Source organism: Trifolium pratense, linkage group LG4 (genome assembly GCF_020283565.1).
Source record: "Trifolium pratense cultivar HEN17-A07 linkage group LG4, ARS_RC_1.1, whole genome shotgun sequence".
Lineage (NCBI taxonomy): Eukaryota > Viridiplantae > Streptophyta > Magnoliopsida > Fabales > Fabaceae > Trifolium > Trifolium pratense.
Genome location: NC_060062.1, coordinates 39,384,685 through 39,408,038, shown reverse-complemented (window position 1 = coordinate 39,408,038; position 23,354 = coordinate 39,384,685). Strand labels below are relative to the sequence as shown.

General features: G+C 36.0%; 6 protein-coding genes and 1 pseudogene across 6 annotated transcripts; 2 read left to right on the top strand and 5 right to left on the bottom strand.

Moving 5' to 3' along the window:
* Positions 1 to 33: 33 nt before the first annotated feature.
* Positions 34 to 1,875, bottom strand: LOC123921443 (anthocyanidin 3-O-glucosyltransferase 2-like). The gene has a single exon (XM_045973986.1). The coding sequence runs from the start codon at positions 1,743 to 1,745 to the stop codon at positions 309 to 311; it is 1,437 nt and encodes a 478-aa protein (XP_045829942.1). The 5' UTR covers positions 1,746 to 1,875; the 3' UTR covers positions 34 to 308.
* Positions 1,876 to 3,504: 1,629 nt separating this feature from the next.
* Positions 3,505 to 5,185, bottom strand: LOC123920346 (putative UDP-glucose flavonoid 3-O-glucosyltransferase 3). Its single transcript, XM_045972619.1, has one exon. The coding sequence runs from the start codon at positions 5,015 to 5,017 to the stop codon at positions 3,815 to 3,817; it is 1,203 nt and encodes a 400-aa protein (XP_045828575.1). The 5' UTR covers positions 5,018 to 5,185; the 3' UTR covers positions 3,505 to 3,814.
* Positions 5,186 to 6,051: 866 nt separating this feature from the next.
* On the bottom strand, positions 6,052 to 7,932 carry LOC123920341 (anthocyanidin 3-O-glucosyltransferase 2-like). Its single transcript, XM_045972616.1, has one exon. It carries the CDS (start codon positions 7,577 to 7,579, stop codon positions 6,140 to 6,142), a length of 1,440 nt encoding a protein of 479 aa, XP_045828572.1. The 5' UTR covers positions 7,580 to 7,932; the 3' UTR covers positions 6,052 to 6,139.
* A 775-nt stretch (positions 7,933 to 8,707) lies between these two features.
* LOC123920344 lies at positions 8,708 to 11,525 on the bottom strand (annotated as a pseudogene).
* Positions 11,526 to 12,674: 1,149 nt separating this feature from the next.
* LOC123920343 (anthocyanidin 3-O-glucosyltransferase 2-like) lies at positions 12,675 to 14,394 on the bottom strand. The gene has a single exon (XM_045972618.1). The coding sequence runs from the start codon at positions 14,392 to 14,394 to the stop codon at positions 12,967 to 12,969; it is 1,428 nt and encodes a 475-aa protein (XP_045828574.1). The 3' UTR covers positions 12,675 to 12,966.
* Positions 14,288 to 17,293, top strand: LOC123920342 (anthocyanidin 3-O-glucosyltransferase 2-like). The gene is made up of 2 exons (XM_045972617.1): positions 14,288 to 14,422; positions 14,706 to 17,293. The coding sequence occupies exon 2, from the start codon at positions 15,376 to 15,378 to the stop codon at positions 16,807 to 16,809; it is 1,434 nt and encodes a 477-aa protein (XP_045828573.1). The 5' UTR covers positions 14,288 to 14,422; positions 14,706 to 15,375; the 3' UTR covers positions 16,810 to 17,293.
* A 972-nt stretch (positions 17,294 to 18,265) lies between these two features.
* Positions 18,266 to 18,826, top strand: LOC123922656. The gene has a single exon (XM_045975350.1). The coding sequence runs from the start codon at positions 18,266 to 18,268 to the stop codon at positions 18,824 to 18,826; it is 561 nt and encodes a 186-aa protein (XP_045831306.1).
* Positions 18,827 to 23,354: the final 4,528 nt, after the last annotated feature.

Sequence of the window (23,354 nt, the reverse complement as noted above, 5' to 3'; positions counted from 1 at the left end):
TGAGCCACATTGAACAATAAGTTGATAGTGAGATTGCCACAATTATTTATATTTTGATCTCATGATAATTTGAGTACAAAATGTGCTTAATCCTACTAAAAAGATGTGGTACAAGATAAAACCAATGTAATACAAAACAGAAAATTTCCAAAACTTACCTAATTCATAAATTCTATAATAGCAAAAAGGTGAGTACCAAGCCTTTTAGTCAAGAGTGGTTATAAGCCTTTTAACCAAAATCACTCTGAAAGTGAATAATCCTTGTTATGGTGATTATTAATGTTGAAAATTAAACCAACACCCTATGTTTAATTTGATACTTGATTTATAATATAATCAATCAAACGACCTAAATAAGCGTATGAAGACCCACCCTCTAACAAAGTGTTTCTACTTTTTTCACTCATTTCTTTCACATTATTCCTTACCTCGCCATTTTTATCCAACACACTCCTTATTCCTCTCTCAATCTTGTCGGCAGTTAAAAGATAGTTAGCTCCACCACCAACCTCCACCATATAATCCAATGCAATCTCCACACCCATCTTCAGCTCAACGACCAATTCAAAAGCATTACTTTGTTGTTCCGCAGCAAGAGGCCATGTGGCAACGGGTACACCAAAGTATATACTCTCCAGTGTGGAATTCCAACCACAATGTGAAACAAATCCACCTGTAGCCGGGTGGGCTAGTATTTGGGCCTGTGGGGCCCAACCAATTACCTTTCCAATATCAGCCGTCCGATCTAAAAATCCTTCAGGTAAAAGCGAATTCAAATCAGAAAGAGGATAATCAGAGGGCGAAATCATAGTGCCCTTTGGTGGAGGTTTACGTAGAGACCAAATAAAACTGGCCCCACTATTCTCAATAGCAAGTGCCATCTCCTTAACTTGATCCTCATCCAAAGAACCTCTGCTGCCAAAGCATATGAAAACTACCGAAGAAGGAGGTTGATCGTCAAGCCACTTGATGATATTGCTAGAATCATCAGTTCCCTTGGTTTTGGGCTCGGGGTTTAATAATGGTCCCACTGGATATATTGGAAAATCTGGAAGATCGGGATGAGAGGAAAAAGAGTGAACTGCATGTGATTCTAGCTCTTCAAATGAATTTACTATGATACCATCAGCTTTCTTGAGACCTCCTGCATAGTTCATGAAAAACGATTCCCATTCCTTACGTAGCATAAAACCGGGCAACGAGTTTATAGGAAACAAGTTGGCGAAACTTGGGATGGCCAACTCAGTCTCCTGCAGCAACTGAGTCGAATCAACGTTGTCTCGTTCAAACAAAGTGTGACCATGAAGTATTAAACCAAGGGAAGCAACGCCAGAAGTGAAGAAAATGAGACCAGGGACGGAAAATTCTTTGGCAATATCAATCATGTTAGTGCAGAACATGTCAACAACGAAAGCGGATAAGACTCCATTTTCTGCTCCAGTAGCAATGTTAGAGACGGCTTGTTTGACGTTAGGTTTCTGAGCTTCCAGGAGAACGTTCATGAGGGAACTTGGAGGGATATTTGGAGGAATAGAACATTCTGGAAGGTTGATGACATGGAGAGAATCGGTGATCGGAAGTGATTTAGTGTAGACATCAACTTCTGTTGTGTGTGGAAATTTGATGACTAAAACAGTTATTCTAAGACGATTGTCACGGTTGATTAGAAGCTTTGCAAACTCAAGGGTGGAAACTAGATGGCCTACACCAGGAGAAGGGATAAACACTACTTCTACTTTCTTCATACTGAAAAATGGAGATACTTTGTATTTTAAATTGAATTGTTCATTGATATTCTTGCTTTTTTATATAGGAATGGTGTGGTGTTTGATGTATGTCCGTGTCCAACAAGTTTATATTACTTTCATTTTTTAAATTAGTATTGATGTCTACAATAAACAGAATAGAATAGATACCAAAATCACTTTTGGAAGTTGCTAGGAAATTGGATTAATTTAAGTGTATGTTTAGATTGACGAGTTTTCCACGATGACTTTAGCAAAGACTATACTTTAGTGTTTTAATAAAATATCAGTGGAATTCCAAACAAGAACTACATGTAAGAGGAATCTTTGGAGTGATGTCATGGCTTTGCTGGCTGCTACTGGATGAGAAAAAGTGAGATGAGATTCAAATGTTTGTGACTTTTGTGTCTGTATCATGAGAAAAACTATGTGGAAAGTGGGAGGCAGGCACTTTTGTATGTAAACTCCAATTGGTTAAGAATAAAAATGCAACAATAACAAAAAACTTCATTTTTAGACCAGCTGAATTTGAGTACAAAACTCCATTTGGTTAAGAATAAAACCAATTTAATAAACAAAACAGAGAATTTCCCAAACCTTACCTATTTCATCAATTCTATAAATGCAACCTTTTTAGTCAAGAGTGGTTGTAAGACTCTTCAGTCTTCACCAAAATAACTATGAAGTCATTAATCCTTGTGATAGTGAATATAAATGTTTGAAAATTAAACCAACACTTTATGTGAATACTATACCTGATTTATAATATAATCAATTAAATGACTTAAATAAGTGTAGAAAGACCTAAATAAGGGTATTGATCTTATCTGATCAGAACATTTGTGGCCGACGGAGCTCCTCTTCACGGTGACGGTGGAGAAGGAGGGGTACATTGTACCTGCAGACACTTCGGCGCTGTGGTTAGAATTTGCGTGAAGTGAAGGTTTTAGAGTAGAAATGGATCGTACCTGGCCCGTCTGCATGAGAAGGGTATATATAGTCCCCAGTGCGGAGCCACAAACATAAATGTGAGAACAAATCTGTTGTCCTCATCATTAATGGTTGTCAGAATAACGGTAGGAAATCCATGATTGACAGTAAATTTCAATAATTCTGATGTCGTTCGTTATAGAAGCATTGGCCTCTGTGACCGTTGAGCAGGAATAACACTATAACGTCAAGACATATCAAATGATTTGTAACGAATACGAATTTTACAAAATCCACTGTTGGAAAATCCATAATTTTTTTTTTAAAGAAATTGAAAATCATTTGATATGTTATTGAAACCCATCAAGATTAACGGTATTCAATAGAAATCCATAAACCGTTAATCATATGAACGTGTATTAGTTTTACACAAATCATCTGCCTTTGTTATTCTTTTGTGTCTATGAAATTGATAATAATTCTTTAATCCAGTGAAGATTATATATGCCACCACCAAAATAATATTTCCAGAAAGTTTGGACATATATATGAGTGCACTAGTGAAATTTGATATTAATGTAAGCTGCAGTTTTAGGTTGATCTAGTGACTAATATAAGCTTGGGCTAGACATGAAGGGTACATCACCAATTGAACTTATTATGCTTTATACCAATTTTATCTGCATTGATTTTGAGATATTTTGCTTAAAAGAACCATAAACGTTTTGAGATGTTTTGCTTAAAAAAACTACAAACATGCCTCCAGCATATACATAACAGAACAATTCTTTAAGTATAATCTTTGACTGTGTCAAAAAAAAATTGACCATCAGCAAAATATACTAAAACTTTCATAAAAGAAATGAAAGAGCAACAATTTGGTGGATTGGTACTAGGGTAATTTAATTTGATTATTGATTTATAATATAATCAATCAAACGACCTAAAAAAATGTAGGAAGATCCTCCCTCTAACAAAGTCTTTCTACTTTTTTCACTAATCTCCTTCACTTTTTTCCTTACCTCTCCATCCTTTTCCAAAACATTTCTTATTCCTCTCTCAATCTTATCGGCAGTTAAAAGATAGTAACGTTCACCATTAAGATGCACGCTATAATCCAATGCAATCTCCACAGCGATCTACAACTCACCCACCAATTGAAAAGCATTTGTTTGTTGGTCAGCAAAGAGCGGCCACGTGGCAACAGGCACACCAAAATATATGCTCTCGAGTATAGAATTCCAACCACAATGCGAAACAAATCCGCCTGTGGCTTGGTGAGCTAGTATTTGGGCTTGTGGAGCCCATCCAATTACCCTTCCAATCTTTGCCATCCGATCTAAGAACCCTACAGGTAAAACCGAACCCAAATCAGAAAGAGTGTAATCAGAGGGCTCAACCATAGTTCCCTTCGGTGGAGGTTTACGTAGAGACCACACGAAATGGGCCCCACTATTCTCAATAGCAAGTGCAATCTCATTAACTTGTTCCTCATCCATATAACCCCTACTCCTGAAGCAAATGAAAACCACCGAGGAATGTGGTTGATCATTGAGCCACTGGATGATATCATCAGAATCAACCACGCCCTTAGTTGTTGGCTCCGGATTTAATATAGGTCCCACTGGATATACCGGTAAACCAGCTAGTCCAGGATGAGAGAAAAATGAATGAATAGCATAGGATTCTAGCTCTTCAAATGAATTTACTATAATGCCATCAGCATTCTTGATACCTTTCGCATAATTCATGAAAAACGATTCATATTCCTTGTGTAGCACGGAACTAGGCAAGGATTTTGTAGGAACCGAATTAGCGAAACTTGGAATAGCCAACTCAGTTAGTTGAATCAACTGAGTTGAATCAATGTTATCTCTTTCAAACAAAGTGTGAATATGAAGATTCAAACCAAGAAAAGCAACACCGGAAGTGAAGAACACAAACGCAGGGACGGATAATTCTCTTGCAACATCAATAATGTTAGTGCAGAACATGACAAAAATGAATGCAGCGAGTACTCCATCTTCTCGTTCAGTGATGAGGTCAGCGACGACCTGTTTAACGTTTTGTTTTTGCGCTTCTAGGATAGCGTTCATGGCGGAACCTAGATTGGAGTTTGTAGGAAGAGAACATTCTGGAAGGTTGATGATGTTGAGAGAATTGGAGTTCGGAAGGGATTTTGTGTAGATTTCAGTTTCTGTTGTGTGTGGTAATTTGATGACTAAAATAGTTATTCTGAGACGGTTGTTACGGTTGATTAGAAGCTTAGCAAATTCGAGGGTGGAAACTAGATGGCCTACACCAGGAGAAGGGATGATCACCACTTCTGCTTTCTTCATCATGGAGCTCAGGTCAAGATATACCCTTGCTCTGTGAGAGTTACTTGTTCTTTGATATTTGATTTTATATATAGGACATAGATGTTGAAATATGAGTAGGATGAATTGTATGTCGGTATCCGAGATAGATAATCATAAATATCTTAATGTTGAATCACTTTTTTTATTTTTTTCAATTATTATTGGTGTCTGCTATCAGTCAAGTCTTGTATGGTTGTGAGTGTATCATAAATCACGTTTGGAAGAGAAGAGAAAATTTCATTAGTTTTAGAAGAGTAGAGGTTATTATTGAGATTTAGGCAAATTTTGTGCATGGTTGAAATCACAATGAGTTTGACGAAATCACGGTGGCACTTAAATTTTGGTGAAACTCCAAAATTATGATGGCTCACGGTGTTTCCGATAAACTCACCGTCAATTCAAACACGTAAAAAAGCATAATTACGCAACGTGATTTTGTGAAATTTAGTGTGATTTTAAACATGGCTTAAGTTAAAGAAGAAATTTTGGGAGTGATTCCATGGCTTTACTAGCTGGTATTATCTCAGATTTTTATTATAAAAAAATCTTTACTTTTTAAGTTTATTGAATATCTATGTATCTAGTTTATATCATGAACCAGATATAATAAACATTCTGTGAACATAAAATGTAAACTTTTTCTTATGATAAGGATTAGAGGGACTATATGATAATGAATGTGAGGTGAATATTATGGGACAATGGATGGATGGTGGGGTCTATTGGCTTGATATTTCAAACTTTACTATTGACAGTGGAAAATTTAATGGTGATCAAGAATTGGAATTACTCAATAAATCATAAAATATGGTTTGTTTGTGTCATACTTATGACAGACATTACAGGTGGCTAGCTACCTCTTTTTTCAAAAATATTTTGGATTGTCTTGGAGCTTTGTATACCATAACTTTTACAAGATCATCTTTTGACTGCAATTTTATGATTCTAATTCTGTTAAATGAAGTTGATAGATGAAAAGATGTAGTACACTAAATATTTAATAACAGAATAGAAAAGAAGAGAAAGAAAACTTTATTGGATTGCTTTATGTTGATAATTACACCAATAGCCTCTAACTTTTATGAAATTGAGCACCAGGATAATTTAATTTGATACTTGATTTATAATATTATCAATTAAATGACCTAAATAATTGTAGGAAGATCCTCCCTCTAACAAAGTTTTTCTGCATTTTTCACTCATCTCATTCACTTTTTTTCTTACCTCTCCATCCTTTTCCAACACATTTCTTATTCCTCTCTCAATCTTATCGGAAGTTAAAAGATAGTTAGGCGCACCAGATAAGTCCACTCGATAATCCAATGCAATCTCCACAGCTGTCTTCAACTCAGTCACCAATTCAAAAGCATTTGTTTGTTGATCAGCAGAAAGCGGCCACGTGGCAACGGGAACACCAAAATATATACTCTCGAGCGTGGAATTCCAACCACAATGCGAAACAAATCCTCCTGTAGTTGGGTGCCCTAGTATTTGGGCCTGTGGAGCCCATCCAATTACCCTTCCAATATCTGCCGTCCGATCTAAGAACCCTTCAGGTAAAACCGAAACCAATTCAGAAAGCGGGTGATCAGAAGGTGGAGCCATGGTACCCTTCGGTGGGGGTTTACGTAGAGACCACACGAAACGGGCCCCACTATTCTCAACAGCAAGGGCAATCTCCTTAACCTGATCCTCATCGAAAGAACCCTTGCTCCCGAAGCAGATGAAAACTACTGAGGATGGAGGTTGATCATCAAGCCAATTGATGATATCAGCAGATTCAACAGTGCCCTTGGTCTTGGGTTCCAGGTTTAGTATGGGTCCCACTGGATATATCGGTAAACCAACCAGATCCGGATGAGAGGAAAATGAGTGAACCGCGTGCGATTCTAGCTCTTCAAATGAATTAACAATAATGCCATCAGCATTCTTGAGACCTTTTGCATAGGTCATGAAATATGACTCAAATTCCTTGCGCAACACGGCACCTGGCAACGATTTTGTAGGAACCAAGTTAGCGAAACTCGGGATAGCCAACTCTGTGCGTTGCAGAAAATGAGTGGAATCAACGTTATCTCGTTCAAACATATTGTGAATATAAAGACACAAGCCAAGAAAAGCAACACCGGAAGTGAAGAACACAAACGCAGGGACAGAAAATTCTTTTGCAATATCAATCATGGTGGTGCAGAACATGTCAACAACGAAGGCAGCAAGGTGTCCATGTTGTTCTCCGGTAGTGAGGTTGGAGACGACTTTTTTGACATTTTGTTTCTGAGCTTCCAGTAGAGTAAATGCCATGGCTGGACCTGGTTTGGAGGTTGGTGGAAGAGAACAATCTGGAAGATTGATGACGTTGAGAGAATCGGAGATAGGAAGTGATTTTGTGTATACATCAGTTTCTGTTGTATGTGGAAATTTGATAACTAAAACAGTTATTCGGAGACGGTTGTCACGGTTAATTAGAAGCTTCGCGAACTCAAGGGTGGAAACTAGATGGCCTACACCAGGAGAAGGGATAATCACCACTTCTGCTTTCTTCATCTTGTAGCTCAGGACATACCCTTATTCTGTGAGTTACTGTTTCTTTTTAATTTTTCTTTGGTATACTTGTTCTTTTATATAGGAAATAGGAAAAGACAATTTTTTTATATGAACCGTCTGATCTTATATCGAGAGTCGAGATAAAAAACTGTATTTTATTACTACATCAGATCTGTCCATGAATCATGGGATTGATGTCATGGCTTTGCTAGTTGGTATGGGATATTGAAAACTAATGTGAGATTGAAATATTGGTTTTTATATTATTGGACAATGGATGGTGGGGCTATTGTCAATTTTAGTTCTTACTAATATTATCATGTATATATTGGGTATTGACTTTGGAAAATTTCATGGTGAACAAGGAATTGTAATACTTAATTGTTCTTATCTTGTTGGAATTATTCAATAATTCATAATATATGCTTTGGTTGTGTCTTTGTGGGGCATACATGTGACAAAGACAGTACATTTCTGGCTACCTCTTTTTTCTTTGCAGTCCTGAATTTTTGAAAAGAGCATACCTTTGGACTGCAATCTTATGGTTCTAGGTGATGCAGAATTTTGGCTTTATTGTTGTCTAGTTGATTGGGATGATGGCCTTTAATTTTGATCATTGTTGTTGGCTGATGCTAAGGATGTTGGCAAGCTGTTTGAAATTCTTAACAGTTTGAAGCAATGGAAGTTGGGTGTATGAGCAATGTAACCACTCATAGGCCATATTATGAAGTAAAAGGATATTGTGCTACGAGGAAGCTTTTTTATCATCGGTGATAAGGGCAAAGCTTAATTGTAGCATGCTGCAGATGACTCATTTACTCCTTTGGAGCAATATTTACTAGTGTTTAAGTTATGACCTATTGTTTTTGTGTAGTGTATTTGATCCTTCTATATTTATGAACTTCTAGTCAATGAATGAAGCTTATGCACACACTTGAGTTGTGTTATTTGAACATCGAAATCGTATGTGACACTGTATATGTTTGTCTCAGCCTCTCTCCTACTTTTTATCTTCAACGCTTTACACATATTTCAAAAAATACACACAAACTACACTTGACAACAAAAATAATAGTGTCAGTTTGTAGACATCAAGCATAATATACTTCAAAAATAATTCCCAAACCAGAATCCAAAAAACAATTTATAAGTTCAAACATGCCTCTTGCATATACAAAATATAACAATTTCTAAGTTCAATTTTTGACTGTCAAAATTATATTTGATCATCAGCAGTTACACACTACAACAATGATTACTCATTGGTTGAAAGCTTTGAAATATATTTATTTAACCAATAGCCTCTAACCTTTTTGAAATTGGGTACTAGGATAATTTAATTTGATATTTGATTCATAATATTATCAATCAAATGACCTAAATAATTGTAGGAAGATCCTCCCTCTAACAAAGTTTTCCTACTTTTTTCACTCATCTCTTTCACTTTCTTCCTTACCTCTCCATCCTTTTCCAACACATTTCTTATTCCTCCCTCAATTTTATCGGCAGTTAAAAGACAGTTAGGCCCCCCAAATAATTCCACTCTATAATCCAATGCAATCTCCACAGCCATCTTCAACTCACACACCAATTCAAAAGCATTTGTTTGTTGTTCAGCATAGAGCGGCCACGTGGCAACAGGCACACCATAATATATACTCTCGAGTGTGGAATTCCAACCACAATGCGAAACAAATCCTCCTGTACTTGGGCTTGTGGAGCCCATCCAATTACCCTACCAATCTCTACTGTTCGATCTAAGAACCCTTCGGGTAAAACCGAAACCAATTCAGATAGTGGGTAATCAGTAGGAGGAATCATGGTGCCCTTCGGTGGAGGTTTACGTAGAGACCACACGAAGCGGACCCCACTATTCTCAACAGCAACTGCAATCTCCTTAACCTGATCCTCATCGAAAGAACCCCTGCTCCCGAAGCAAAGGAAAACTACGGAAGAAGGAGGTTGATCATCAAGCCAATTGATGATATCATCATAATCAACTGTACTCTTTGTCTTGGGCTCTGGGTTTAGTATGGGTCCCACTGGATATATCGGTAAACCAGATAGATCAGGATGAGAGGAAAATGAGTGAACCGCATGCGATTCTAGCTCTTCAAATGAATTAACAATAATGCCATCAGTATTCTTGAGACCTTTTGCATAGCTCATGAAAAACGACTCATATTCCTTGCGGAGCACGGCACTAGGCAACGATTTTGTAGGAACCAAGTTCGCGAAACCCGGTATAGCCAACTCTGTGAGTTGCATCAAATGAGTGGAATCAACGTTATCTCGTTCAAACAGATTGTGAATATAAATACTCAAACCAAGGAATGCAACCCCGGAAGTGAAGAACACAAACGCAGGGACAGAAAATTCTTTTGCAATATCAATCATGTTGGTGCAGAACATGTCAACAACGAAGGCAGCAAGGTGTCCATGTTGTTTTCCGGTAGTGAGGTTGGAAACAGCTTGTTTGACATTTGTTTTCTGAGCTTCCAGTAGAGCAACCATGGCAAAACCTGGATTGGAGGTTGGGGGAAGTGAACATTCAGGAAGGTGGATGACGTTGAGAGAATCGGAGATCGGAAGGGATTTTGTGTAGACATCAGTTTCTGTGGTGTGTGGTAATTTGATGACTAAAATGGTTATTCGGAGACGGTTGTCACGGTTGATTAGAAGTTTCGCAAACTCGAGGGTGGAAACTAAATGGCCTACACCAGGAGAAGGGATGAACACAACTTCTGCTTTCTTCATCTTGGAGCACAGGACATACCCTTACTTAGTCTGTGAGGTACTGTTTTTCTGAATTGTCCTTTGATATACTTATTCATATATATAGGAAATAGGAAACCCCAAATTTGAGTTGGATGAATTGGTGAGATAGACTGTCAAGGTCATTTTACTAACGAGATAAGAAAAATTATTTGAGCCGTGAACTGTCTGATCTCAGATTGACGGTCGAGATAAAAAAAACTGTATTTATTACTGCATCATATCTTTGTCTAGAAATGTTGGGAGTGATGTCATGGCTTTGCTAGGTGGTATGGGATAAGGAAGGTGAGGTGAGAGATAGAAATGTTTGTCTTTATATTATGGAACAATAGATGGTTGCATGGATGGATGATTGGGCTACTGGCAATTTTAGTATTTACTATTTCTATCGACCATCGAAAATTTCGCGGTGAACAAGGAATCGTAATCCTGAATTGTTATTATCTTGTTGGAATTATTCAATAGTTCATAATACAGTATGTGGTTTGTTTGTACCTTTGTGGGCATACATTTGACAAAGACAGTACAAGGCAGATAACCAGAATTTTTATGGTTCCAGTTCATAGATGGCCAGGATTTATTTTTCAGCTGCAAATCATCTCAAATCCTCAATCCCTTGAAAGATTGTCTCAGGAATCTGCAAGTAACAGATTAATTAATTGAACATATATCAGAACAAGAATCAACATTAAAAAATGCATATGAAAATGAAAGTATTGAAATAAGTGTGGAAACTGTATCACATGCTTTCGTCAGTATTGTCATGAGTTGCTGTCTGCGGTAGTGGAAGTTGACGGGGATATGAGTGCATGGACATAGGAATAGCTTTATGGCTTGTGGCTGTATAACTGTAATGATTTGAAGTTGTGGATGTATAATGTTTGATTTGCTTGCATAATTTTGGCTTCATTATTGCCTAGGTGATGCAGAATTTTGGCTTCATTGTTGAGTGATGCTAAATATGTTGGAAAGTTGTTTGAAATTCTTAACAGGGAGTATGAGCAATGTAATCAAAAGAGATTGATGGTGATAGAACTGATAAATTATGCACTTGTTTACTTAAGGTGTGCCTAGTACTCTAGTAGTGATAATGTTCCATTATTTTGAATCATGTAACTATAAGGCCTTAAACAATACTTGATTGAATTTCATAAAAGATTATTCAGTTTCATAAAAGAGGCCTAGTATTCTTTAATGAAGTATTTTGCATCATTAAGTAAAAACAATATGAATTACATTTATAGATGATGGTGTGAAACTATGATAATCTTTTTATTGAAAGGAAAAATGAAAGAGATTACAAGAGGTATATGGTGAAAACAGTGTGTAATCTAGGACATTCTATTATGTAACTGGTTCTATAATTAAGAGCATTAATTACAAAAGGAATATGTACTATGCAATATGTTATGCTAAGAATAATCTAGGATACTGTATAGAATATATTTACAATAATAATATTAAATATCAACACTTTTTTTTTTTAAATTGACTCTACTTTTTCTTTGTTACTGTTAATTTTACATTTTTAACAAAATAAGCAAAATGTGCACAAGCTTCACTTATTGAGTAGATACATCATAGAAGGTAGACAAGCTTCACTTATTGAGTGTACACAAAAATAGTACTAGTAGGTCATAGTATACAATAAAAGTTGAATTAGAAAAATAATCCTACAAGTTTTGTACTATCTGTGCCCACTTCTATTCTAGATGAATGTGTGCCACTGCCACTATAGTGAGTGAAATGGGTCAACTCTTTTGAATGGTGCTCCCTCAACCTCAATCTCAACCATGATAGAAAAGTATTTTCAAAACTTTTGATCATTTACATATATATACTTTTGACTCTACTTTTGTTACTATATCATTGAGCATACATTTTTTTATTGTCACATTATGAAGTAAAAGGATATTATGCTGTGAGCAAGCTTTTTTATCATTTGTAATAAGGGAAAGCTTAATTGTAGCATGCTGCAGAATGCAGATGACTCCTTTGCTGCTTTGGAGCATATCAACATTGAATCTGATTGACATTTTAAATTATCATTGGCAAACAAATTTTTTTTGGTAAAGCACTTTCCAAATGATCTTAATCAATTTCAAGTTATCCATATGTCTCAGTGAAATATTCAATAACAGATTTTATATAATGCTATGTCTAACAATATTTACTATAGTGTTTAAGTTATGACTTATTGTTTTTGTGCAAATTGTACTTGATCCTTTTATATTGTATGAAATTCTAGTCAATGAATGAAGCTTATGCACACACTTGAGTTGTGTTATTTGAAGATCAAAATATTGACAACGTATGTGACAACAGGCATAATATACTCGAAAAAATATGTAGTACAAAATAAATAAATAGCGAGTAATAATTCCCTAAGCAGAAACCAAAAAACAATCTAAAAAAGAACTACAAACATGCCTCTTGCATATACAAAATTAAACAATTTATAAGTTCAATTTTTGACTGTGTCAAAATTATATATATATTTGATCATCAGCAATTACACACTGCAACAATGATTAATCATTGGTTGAAAGCTTTGAAATATACTTGTTTAACAAATAGCCTCTAACCTTTTTGAAATTTGGTACTAGGATAATTTAATTTGATATTTGATTCATAATATTATCAATCAAATGACCTAAATAATTGTAGGAAGATCCTCCCTCTAACAAAGTTTTCCTACTTTTTTCACTCATATCTTTCACTTTCTTCCTTACCTCTCCATCCTTTTCCAACACATTTCTTATTCCTCCCTCAATTTTATCGGCAGTTAAAAGATAGTTAGGCCCCCCAAATAATTCCACTCTATAATCCAATGCAATCTCCACAGCCGTTTTCAACTCGGTCACCAATTCAAAAGCATTTGTCTGTTGTTCAGCAAAGAGTGGCCACGTGGCAACAGGCACACCAAAATAAATACTCTCGAGTGTGGAATTCCAACCACAGTGCGAAACAAATCCTCCTGCGGCTGGATGGGCTAGTATTTGGGCTTGTGGAGCCCATCCAATTACCCTTCCAATCTCTACCGTTCGATCTAAGAACCCTTCGGGTAAAACCAAAACCAATTCAGAAAGCAGGTAATCAGTAGGTGGTATCATGGTGCCCTTTGGTGGCGGTTTACGTAGAGACCACACGAAACGGGCACCACTATTCTCAACGGCAAGTGCAATCTCCTTAACCTGATCCTCATCAAAAGAACCCCTGCTCCCGAAGCAGATGAAAACTACAGAGGAAGGAGTTTGATCATCAAGCCAATTGATGATATCATCAGCGTCCTTGGTCTTGGGCTCTGGGTTTAGTATTGGTCCCACCGGATATATCGGTAAACCAACTAGATCCGGATGAGAGGAAAATGAGTGAACTGCATGCGATTCTAGCTCTTCAAATGAATTTACAATAATTCCATCAGCATTTTTGAGACCTTTGGCATAGCCTATGAAAAATGATTCATATTCCTTGCGCAGCACGGCACTAGGCAATGATTTTGTAGGAACCAAGTTAGCGAAACTCGGGATAGCCAATTCTGTGAGTTGCAGCAACTGAGTGGAATCAACGTTATCTCGTTCAAATAGATTGTGAATATGAAGATTCAAGCCAAGGAAAGCAACCCCGGAAGTGAAGAACACAAACGCAGGGACAGAAAATTCTTTTGCAACATCAATCATGTTGGTACAAAACATGTCAACAACGAAGGCAGCGAGGTGTCCGTGTTGTTCTCTGGTAGTGAGATTGGAGACGGCTTCTTTGACATTTAGTTTCTGAGCTTCCAGCAGAGCGTTCATGGCAGGACCTGGACTTGAGTTTGGAGGAAGAGAACATTCTGGAAGATTGATGACGTTGAGAGAATCGGATTTCGGAAGTGATTTTGTGTAGACATCAGTTTCTGTGGTGTGTGGAAATTTGATAACTAAAACAGTTATTCGGAGACGGTTATCACGGTTAATTAAAAGCTTCGCGAACTCGAGGGTGGAAACTAGATGACCAACACCAGGAGAAGGGATGAACACAACTTCTGCTTTCTTCATCTTGGAGCTCAGGACATACCCTTATTATGTGAGTTACTGTTTTGCTGAATTAGTCTTTGATATACTAGTTCTTTTATATAGAAAATAGGAAACCCAAATTTGAGTAGGATGAATTAGTGTAGAGAATTAGTAATATTTATCTATGTCGGTATCTGAAATAGAAAACCATAAATATCATATATATATATATATATATATATATATATATATATATATATATATATATATTTAATACATTTTAGGTTTTTTTATTTCAACCGTCTGATCTCAGATTGACTGTCGATAAAACACTGTATTTATTATTGCATCAGATTGGGAGTGATGTCATGTCATGGCTTTGCTAGCTGGTTTGGGATAGTAAAGTCAGGTGAGATTGAAATATTTGTCTTTAGATTATAGGACAATGGATGGTTTCATGGATGAATGGTGGGGCTATTTGCCAATTTAGTGTTTACTACTATTGTTTATATTATTGAGTATTGACCATGGAAAATTTCGAGGTGAACAAGGAATTGTAATCCTGAATTGTTATTGTCTTGTTGGATTTATTTATTCAATAATTCATAATATATGTTTTGTTTGTGCCTTTGTGGGCATACATGTGCATACATGTGACCAGTACACTACATTTCAGGCTACCTCTTTTTTCAATTATAATATGTTAGAATCATAAGATTGCAGGCCAAAGAATCTTGTAAAAAATTAAGAGTATCCATATACAAAGCTCTAAAACAATCATAATATACTTGAAAAAAGAGGTATAGCCTGCAATGTACTGTCTTTTTTCATATGTATGCATGCCCATTATGCCGACAAACAAACCATGACATCAGTCCCAAGATTCCTCCCCTAACTTAAGGCATGTTTGGAACAGCAATAAACTTTACAAAATCAAGATGTGTTATATGTTTAGATTTTCTCAAAATCACAATTTGGAATCACTAACTTAAGTGCAGCATATCCATTATATTGTGCTCCAAGATGAAGAAAGCAGAAGTTGTGTTTATCCCTTTTCCTGGTGTAGGTCATTTAGTTTCCACCCTCGAGTTCGCAAAACTTCTAATCAACCGTGATAACCGTCTCCGAGTAACCGTTTTAGTAATCAAATTTCCACACTCAACAGAAACCGATGTTTACACTAAATCACTTCCTATCTCTGATTCTCTCCATGTTATCAACCTTCCAGAATGTTCTCTTCCCCCGAACTCCGATCCAGTTTCTGCCAGGAATGCTCTCCTTGAAGCTCAGAAACCGAACGTCAAAGAAGCCGTCAGTAACCTCACTACTGGAGCAGAAAATGGAGTCCTTGCTGCTTTCGTTGTTGACATGTTCTGCACCACCATGATTGATGTTGCCAAAGAGTTCTCTGTTCCTACGCTCGTCTTCTTCACTTCCGGCGTTGCGTTTCTTGGTTTGAGTCTTCATCTTCACACTCTCGGTGAACGAGACAATGTTGATTCAACTCAGTTGCAGCAACTCACAGAGCTGGCTGTCCCGAGTTTTACTAACTTGGTTCCATCAAAATCGTTGCCTAGTTCCGTGCTACGCAAGGAATGGGAGTCGTTTATGATGGACTTTTGGAAAGGCCTCAAGAATGCCGATGGGTTTATAGTAAATTCATTTGAAGAGCTAGAATCCCATGCGGTTCACTCTTTTTTATCTGATCCTAGTCTAGCTGGTTTTCCCATATATCCGGCGGGACCCTTACTAAACCTGGAGCCCAAAACCAAGGGCACCGTTGTTTCTAACGATATCATCAAGTGGCTTGATGATCAACCTCCTTCCTCTGTAGTTTTCCTCTGCTTCGGGAGCATGGGTTCCTTCGACGAGGATCAAGTTAAGGAGATCGCATGCGCTATTGAGAATAGTGGGGCCCGATTCATTTGGTCTCTCCGTAAACCTCCACCAAAGGGCACCATGAATATTCCACCCACTGATTACACTCTTTCTGATTTGGGTTCGATTTTACCCGAAGGGTTTTTAGACCGGACAGCAGAGATTGGAAGGGTCATCGGATGGTCCCCACAGACCCAAATACTAGCCCACCCGGCCACAGGAGGATTTGCTTCGCATTGTGGGTGGAATTCAACACTCGAGAGCATTTATTTTGGTGTGCCTATTGCCACATGGCCGCTTTATGCAGAACAACAAACTAATGCTTTTGAATTGGTGCACGAGCTGAAGATGGGTGTTGAGATTGCATTGGATTATCGGGTGGAGTTTAATGGTGTGCCTAACTATCTTGTAACTGCCGATAAGATTGAGAGAGGAATAAGGAGTGTGTTGGATACGGATGGAGAGGTAAGGAAGAACGTGAAAGAGATGAGTGAAAAGAGTAGGAAGACTTTATTAGAGGGAGGATCTTCTTACACTTATTTAGGCCGTTTAATAGATTATATTATGAATCAGGTATGAAATTAAATTGTCCTAGTACCCACTTACAAAAAGGTCATAGGGTATTGATTTAATTTTCAACATTATTAATCAATATAACACAGATTAATAACTTTCACGGTGACTTTGGTCAAGAGGCTTACAACCACTCTTGATTTAAAGTCTTGGTTATGTTTCGCATATTGTTCACGAGGTATCGATTTAGTGGCAGGAGTTTGACTATGTAACTGCACGGGACAAAGTTGAAATCCCTACATTTGTTAAAGTTTTGCTTCACATATATAGGAGGCAAGTTTGATGTTTTGTTTCGGATTGCTGTTTTGTTTCTGGTTTAAGAATTTTTCTGTTTTGTATTACGTTAGTTTTATCATGTGCTGCATTTTCTTAGTAGGATTGAACATACTTTGCACGCTAGCGGCTAATCCTGCCGGATTTTAATGAAGTTTTTGTGATCATTAAGAAAAGCAGTATTGACAATGGAATATTCTTCTGTGTTACTGTTAAATAATTACATTTTCATTCTAAATTGAGTTTACATACAAATATTAAAAATAAGCAGTGTATCCAGAAGCTTCATTCATTGAATAGAAGTTATTAAGTTAATACAATATAGAAGGATCAACTTACACCAACTGCAATCAACAACCTTCAATTTGTCAAGAAATTTCATCTTATATCTTCTTGATCTACCATCTGCAAGCCTAAAATATGAGGGTGGATTAGGATTTAGAAGTCTCATTATGGATGGAAAATTAAGACCAAGTCAAAGATTCTTTGGGGGAGTGAGGATCATGAGACCAAGATATATATAATTGTGGCAATCTCACTATCCCAATTTCCTAATTCCCAATGTAATATAAGTGTGGGATGTCAGGTAAGAGGTTAATCCGAAGAGTATCCATACTTCATAGATCTTCTCTTCATAGGTGATATTCTCAAAAAAAAAAAAAAAAACCTTAATAATTTATAGTTTGACCAAAAATTGGTACATCTAAAATTTCAACTCTTATTCTCTCAAAAGATTCGTACTTAAGTGAAATTTTTTAACCACTCAAAAAAAAAAAAAAAACAAAAAAAAAACATCATTTTCTCTCTATAAGTCATGGATGTAAAATTATCCAACAAAATCAACAACCATTTCATTTTCCTTCTATCTGTTATATATTTGTTTGGATCTCATACCCAAAAGTTAGCTCAAATGGTGAGGTTGCCCTCACATATTTATACACTTCACATACCGGAAAGCAATGTGAGACTTCAACAATCTCTAGAAAAAACAACATATTCAACATTATCAACATCAAAGACAAAACATCTTTCTCTATACAATGTTAGATATACACGCATTTTAGAAATTTACAAAACCTTTCATCACAAACACAAACAAAAAAATAAATAACATCTAGAATAATCTATCTTTATCTATATCTATTTATTTAAAGCAATCACAAAAAAAAAAAACAGAAGAAAAATAGAAATGGGGGTGATAATAGCAATGAAAGGCCATCCAGGAACTGGAAAAAGCACATTAGCAAAATCCATAGCTTCATCACTCAAAATCCCTCTAATAGACAAAGACGACATAAAAGACCAAACTATCCCTCTCCAACTAACCTCACCCGCTTCATTTCTCAACGACCTATCATACAACGCCATCTGGCAAATCGCTTCAACTCAACTTTCAATCGGTCTCAGCGTCGTTCTCGATTCACCTCTTTCTCGTAGAATCCATTTCGATCGTCTCCGTCAACTTGCGGCTGAGTATGGTGTTCGGCTTTTGATTATTGAGTGTAGGGCGGGAGATCGTGATCTGTGGCGACGGAGGGTTGAGGAACGTGATGGTGGTGGTGGACATAAGCCGGCGACGTGGGAGGAGTTGGAGAAGATTGTGGATGGGTATGGTGGTTGTAGTGAGTATGATGTGGAGGATGTGGCGAGGTTGGTGGTTGATACGACTGAGACGGTGAGTTTGGATCGGTTGTGTTCTGATGCTTTGGAGTTTATCTTTGATCATGCTGATAAGTCCCTTGCGATTTAGCCACGCGTCTTTCGTCTTAATAATATAATACGGAGTACAGTAGTAGTTTTTTTTTTTTTTTCAAGGAATTACTAATAATAGTTATAATGTAATAATGTGGTTGAAAATATATAAATATGTGGTTATAAAAAGAGTTTAATTTGTTCCGTAAAAAAAAAAAAAATTAATTTCTATGCATTATTAGTGTAAAGTTATTTTATACATGCGTCCAATAATATATCAACACATCATGTATGATATTTAAAAACATATGACGTGTCATGTTCATTAAATGATGTGGCAACATATCATTGGATGCATGTGTAATGAATTTTTACACTGACAATGCACAACAATTAAACTCTTTTAAATATTATATATAATGTATTCGTATATTATTAAATGAATGTGTAAAATAACTTTACACTGACAGTGTATATAAATTAAATTCAAAACATAAGAAAATCATCAACACAAAGTCCCTAAAAGAATATTAAGCCACGATTTAATTGTGGTTAATTCTTTTTTACTTTCTTTAGTAGCCTACTAAGAAAAGTAAAAAACAATTAACTACACTAGTTTGTATGATAAGTTGGGGGTGGCAAAGCGGGCAAGCCCGCCCCGTTTAGGCTCGACCCGCTTAAGTACGTCTAAAAGCGAGACAAAACGAGCCAAGCCAATTTAGGTGGCCGAGTCTAAAATCACGGTCCGTCCCGTTTAATGGCGGACAAGCGAGTTGGCGGGCTGACCTGTCAAAAAAATAATTATTTTCTTATTTTATTTTAATTTTGACACTTGTGTTTTTTTTAAAAAAAAAATGCTAATTGTTATTTATTAAATAGAAACAAACAAATTTGTGGGAAAAAAATAACTTATGAGATAAAATCATCAAAGAAGTATACTATAAGTCCATTAACATACAGTTATAAACACGTATGCAGTCACTCTAATCATCAAGAAGTATTTAGCTATGTGTTTAAGGTAATGAATTGGGAAAAAATGTGAATCACCGTATGTGATGTTGGTTCAAGTAATGGATTAAAAAAAGCATCTTACACTAGAAATCCGGTAAAGAACAAGCACAAGTATATGAAGAGACAAGAAGGAGCAAAAACGAGCAATAAGAGAGTAAAACGATAATAAGTAACCTAAATTTGACATCAGTTGTATCAATAAATAGAAAGAAAAAAAAAAACTAACTAAATTTACTTTAAATAAATGTTGTATTTTATTGGATTGGATCATCTTATTCTATTCCTTACTATAAAAAATATTTTATATTTTTGTATAACTCAAGGGCCGCCCCGCCCCATGCTCGCCCTGCTTTTTAAGCGAGTTCGGCGGAGCGGGCCAACTAAAGGGGTCGAGCTCAAAACTTAGGTTCAGCCCGTCAAAAATGGCGGGGTAAGCAGGCCGACCCGGCGGGTTGACCCGTTTTGCCACCCCTAGTTCTATTTGATAAAGTATAGCGGATAATTCATAAATTAGTTTATAGCAAATAAATTGACCGATTGTATTTGTTCAAAACATACATATTCATTTATTTATTTTCTTATGGTTTTTACAAGCAAATATTTATATATTTTCAGTCACATTATTACACTACGACGGCTATTATTAATTTCTTCAAAAAAAAATTACTACTACTATTATTAACGATGAAAGACGTGTGGCTAATCTCACTCAGACGCAGTTTTTTCGCTCACCTACTAATAGGAGTGGCAAAACGGGCCCAATCCGTCGGCCTGGCTCGTTTAGCCCGCCATTTTTTGTGGGCTAAGCCTAAGTTTTGAACTTGACCCTTTAATTGGTCCGCACCGCCGAACTCGCTTAAAAAGCAGGGCGGGGCGGGCTGGCCCACGAGTTACATAAAAATATAAAACCTTTTTTTTAGTAAGAAATATAATAAGATGACTCAACTCAATAAAATACAACACTTATTTAAAGTAAATTTAGGTTTTTTATTTCTATTCATTCATATAATCGATGTCAAATTTAGAATTACTTGTTGTCGTTTTACTCTCTTACTGCATTGTTCGTTCTGGCTCCTTCTTCTCGTACTTTCTTCTTCACCGGATTTCTAGTGTAAATTACTTTTTTTATTCGATTGCTTGAACCAATATCATATATGGTGGTTCATAATTTTTTTCCGATTCTTACCTTAAACACATAGTTAAATACTTCTTTGATAATTAGAACGACTGCATACGTATTTATAAATATATGTTAATAGACTTATAGTATACTTCCTCGATGATTTTGTCTCATAAGCTAGTTTTTTCTCACAAAATAATATTAACATGTTTTTTGTAACAAGAAAAGTGTCAAAATAAAAATATATAAAATAAAAACAAAAAAAAAACTTTTTGTTTGACGGGTCAACCCATCAACTCGTTTGTCCGCCATTAAACGGGGCGGACTATGATTTTAGACTCGACCACCTAAGTTGGCTCATCTCGCCCCGCATTTAGGCGGGCCGAGCTTAAATGGGACGGACTTGCCCACTTTGCCACTAAGTAACCAAAATTTTATCAAGATTACATGCAGCTTTTACCAATTTATAGTGATTTACCATAATTCACCGAAATACCAAATAAATTTATAGTGATTTACTATAATATTTAGCCGATTAGAAAAAACAAAACAAATATAAAGTTAACCAATAAAATCTACGGTGAGAAAAACATGACATATATAAGTGTGATTTACAACTAAAAAGAGTGTCAATTGTTAAGAGCATGACATCATTGAGGAGGATCATATACCAAACCCATTAGTTTCGTGGAGCATGACATTAGTGGTAACTTTACATGCATTCATGTAAAATGTCAAAAATGTCACGTGTTATAATTTCCTAGTAATCGATATATAAATAATTTGTTTGTGGAAAATTATTACCAAAGTTGAAATTGAAAAGTTATCTCAGAATCTGATGCTACTAGATCTAAATCCAGACAACACTAACGGTACAGAATTAGACATATTCCTTATGTGTAGAACAACAATGTCCGCAATATTCTTTAGTCCTTTTTTCTTTTTGACTCCAACAATATTCAGTATTCCTTTCAAATTTGTAGTAATGTTTCATCATCATCAATAAAAACGAATGGTAATAATCATCAACACAAAGTGCCTAAAAGAATATTAAGCCACGGTTTAACTGTCGTTAATTGTTTTTTACTATTTTTAGTAGGTGAGCGAAAAAACTGCGTCTGAAATTTTAATTATGTATATTATGTGGCAATATGTGCCACAAATTAACCCTTAATTTTAATTTTTCTTTAACACATGGCATGCCACATGGCAGTTTCGTTTGTTGACAAGGAAAAAATTGACAGCAGGGACTAAAATTGCTAACGGAAAAAAGTGTGGGATATTTTTTCACCATAAAAAAAAAGTAGGGACTATTTTTTACTATATGATAAAATGTAGGGACTAAAAACATATTTAACTCTATAAAATAAAAAATATAAATTTTGTGAGTGGTGCATTCATTGTAGTACCATTGGTAAATTGATGGATCGGGAAGCTAAGGGGTACCGGTCTTGTCTGATTGTTGGACCGGATAAGCAATTGAACCGGCCAAAATCGTTAAAAACCCGCGGTTTTGATTGCTTTCTTTTTCCTGATTTTTTTTTATCTCAAATAATATAGTTTTGTATTTTTTTATGTTGAAAATAGAAATTAAAAAATTAAGAGAAGAAATAGGAGAAGAACTTAGTAGAACAATGAGTAGAACAAAATCATGATTTTGACTGTAAATTCATGATCTTACTCTACCTCCATGAATGATTGATTACATTGCAGCGATTTCTCTCTGAACAACAAACCAACTTGTTCTGTTTCTTCTTCTCCCATAACTCTTTAGCAACACACCAGGATAGAGAAGATGAAAAAATAATAAATAAAGGAAAAGGTGTTACTAACATGTACCCAAATATCGAAAAATAATATTTAGGATTTTTTTAATGTACTTGGCCAATATCTAGCCACGGCTAAACCGTGGCTAACATTTACCGAAAATCTTTTTTTCAATTGTTCGGTTTGCAATTTTTTTACCAGAAACCTTGGCCCAATATTAGATTTGATACAGCACAAAAATAAAATCAATAATTAGCAAGACAACTCATATCTGGAACCAATTCAAATTACTAAAAGTCCCAACCTATCCTGAATTTTATTTTTGGAGATTTGGCCGAACATGATTGAATATATATATATATACATACAGGGGAGGGATCAAATTACACCGGTGTAATATTTGAGTAATGTTACACCGCTCAATAACACTTTAACGAATTCAAATTTTACAAAATCCACCGTTAAATTTGTTAATAATTGAGACTATTCAAAGAGAAGAGGAGGCTAGGGTTTTCCATTACAATAAACAAAAAACATATGGAATAAGAGGTTCCGTTTATGACTAGCTACAGGAAGCAGAAGCAGATTATTGGTGCTTTTGATGGCTTTAAAGTTCTCCGCCTTCCTTAATGAGCAAGGTGCAGATGAGCGCCAATTCTCTATGTACTTTTTTCTTCCAAATGCCAAA

What these genes read in the sequence shown, in the direction of transcription:
- LOC123921443 (XM_045973986.1), bottom strand. Translation starts at nt 1,745, where the DNA reads ATGAAGAAAGTAGAAGTAGTGTTTATCCCTTCTCCTGGTGTAGGCCAT.
- LOC123920346 (XM_045972619.1), bottom strand. Translation starts at nt 5,017, where the DNA reads ATGATGAAGAAAGCAGAAGTGGTGATCATCCCTTCTCCTGGTGTAGGC.
- LOC123920341 (XM_045972616.1), bottom strand. Translation starts at nt 7,579, where the DNA reads ATGAAGAAAGCAGAAGTGGTGATTATCCCTTCTCCTGGTGTAGGCCAT.
- LOC123920343 (XM_045972618.1), bottom strand. Translation starts at nt 14,394, where the DNA reads ATGAAGAAAGCAGAAGTTGTGTTCATCCCTTCTCCTGGTGTTGGTCAT.
- LOC123920342 (XM_045972617.1), top strand. Translation starts at nt 15,376, where the DNA reads ATGAAGAAAGCAGAAGTTGTGTTTATCCCTTTTCCTGGTGTAGGTCAT.
- LOC123922656 (XM_045975350.1), top strand. Translation starts at nt 18,266, where the DNA reads ATGGGGGTGATAATAGCAATGAAAGGCCATCCAGGAACTGGAAAAAGC.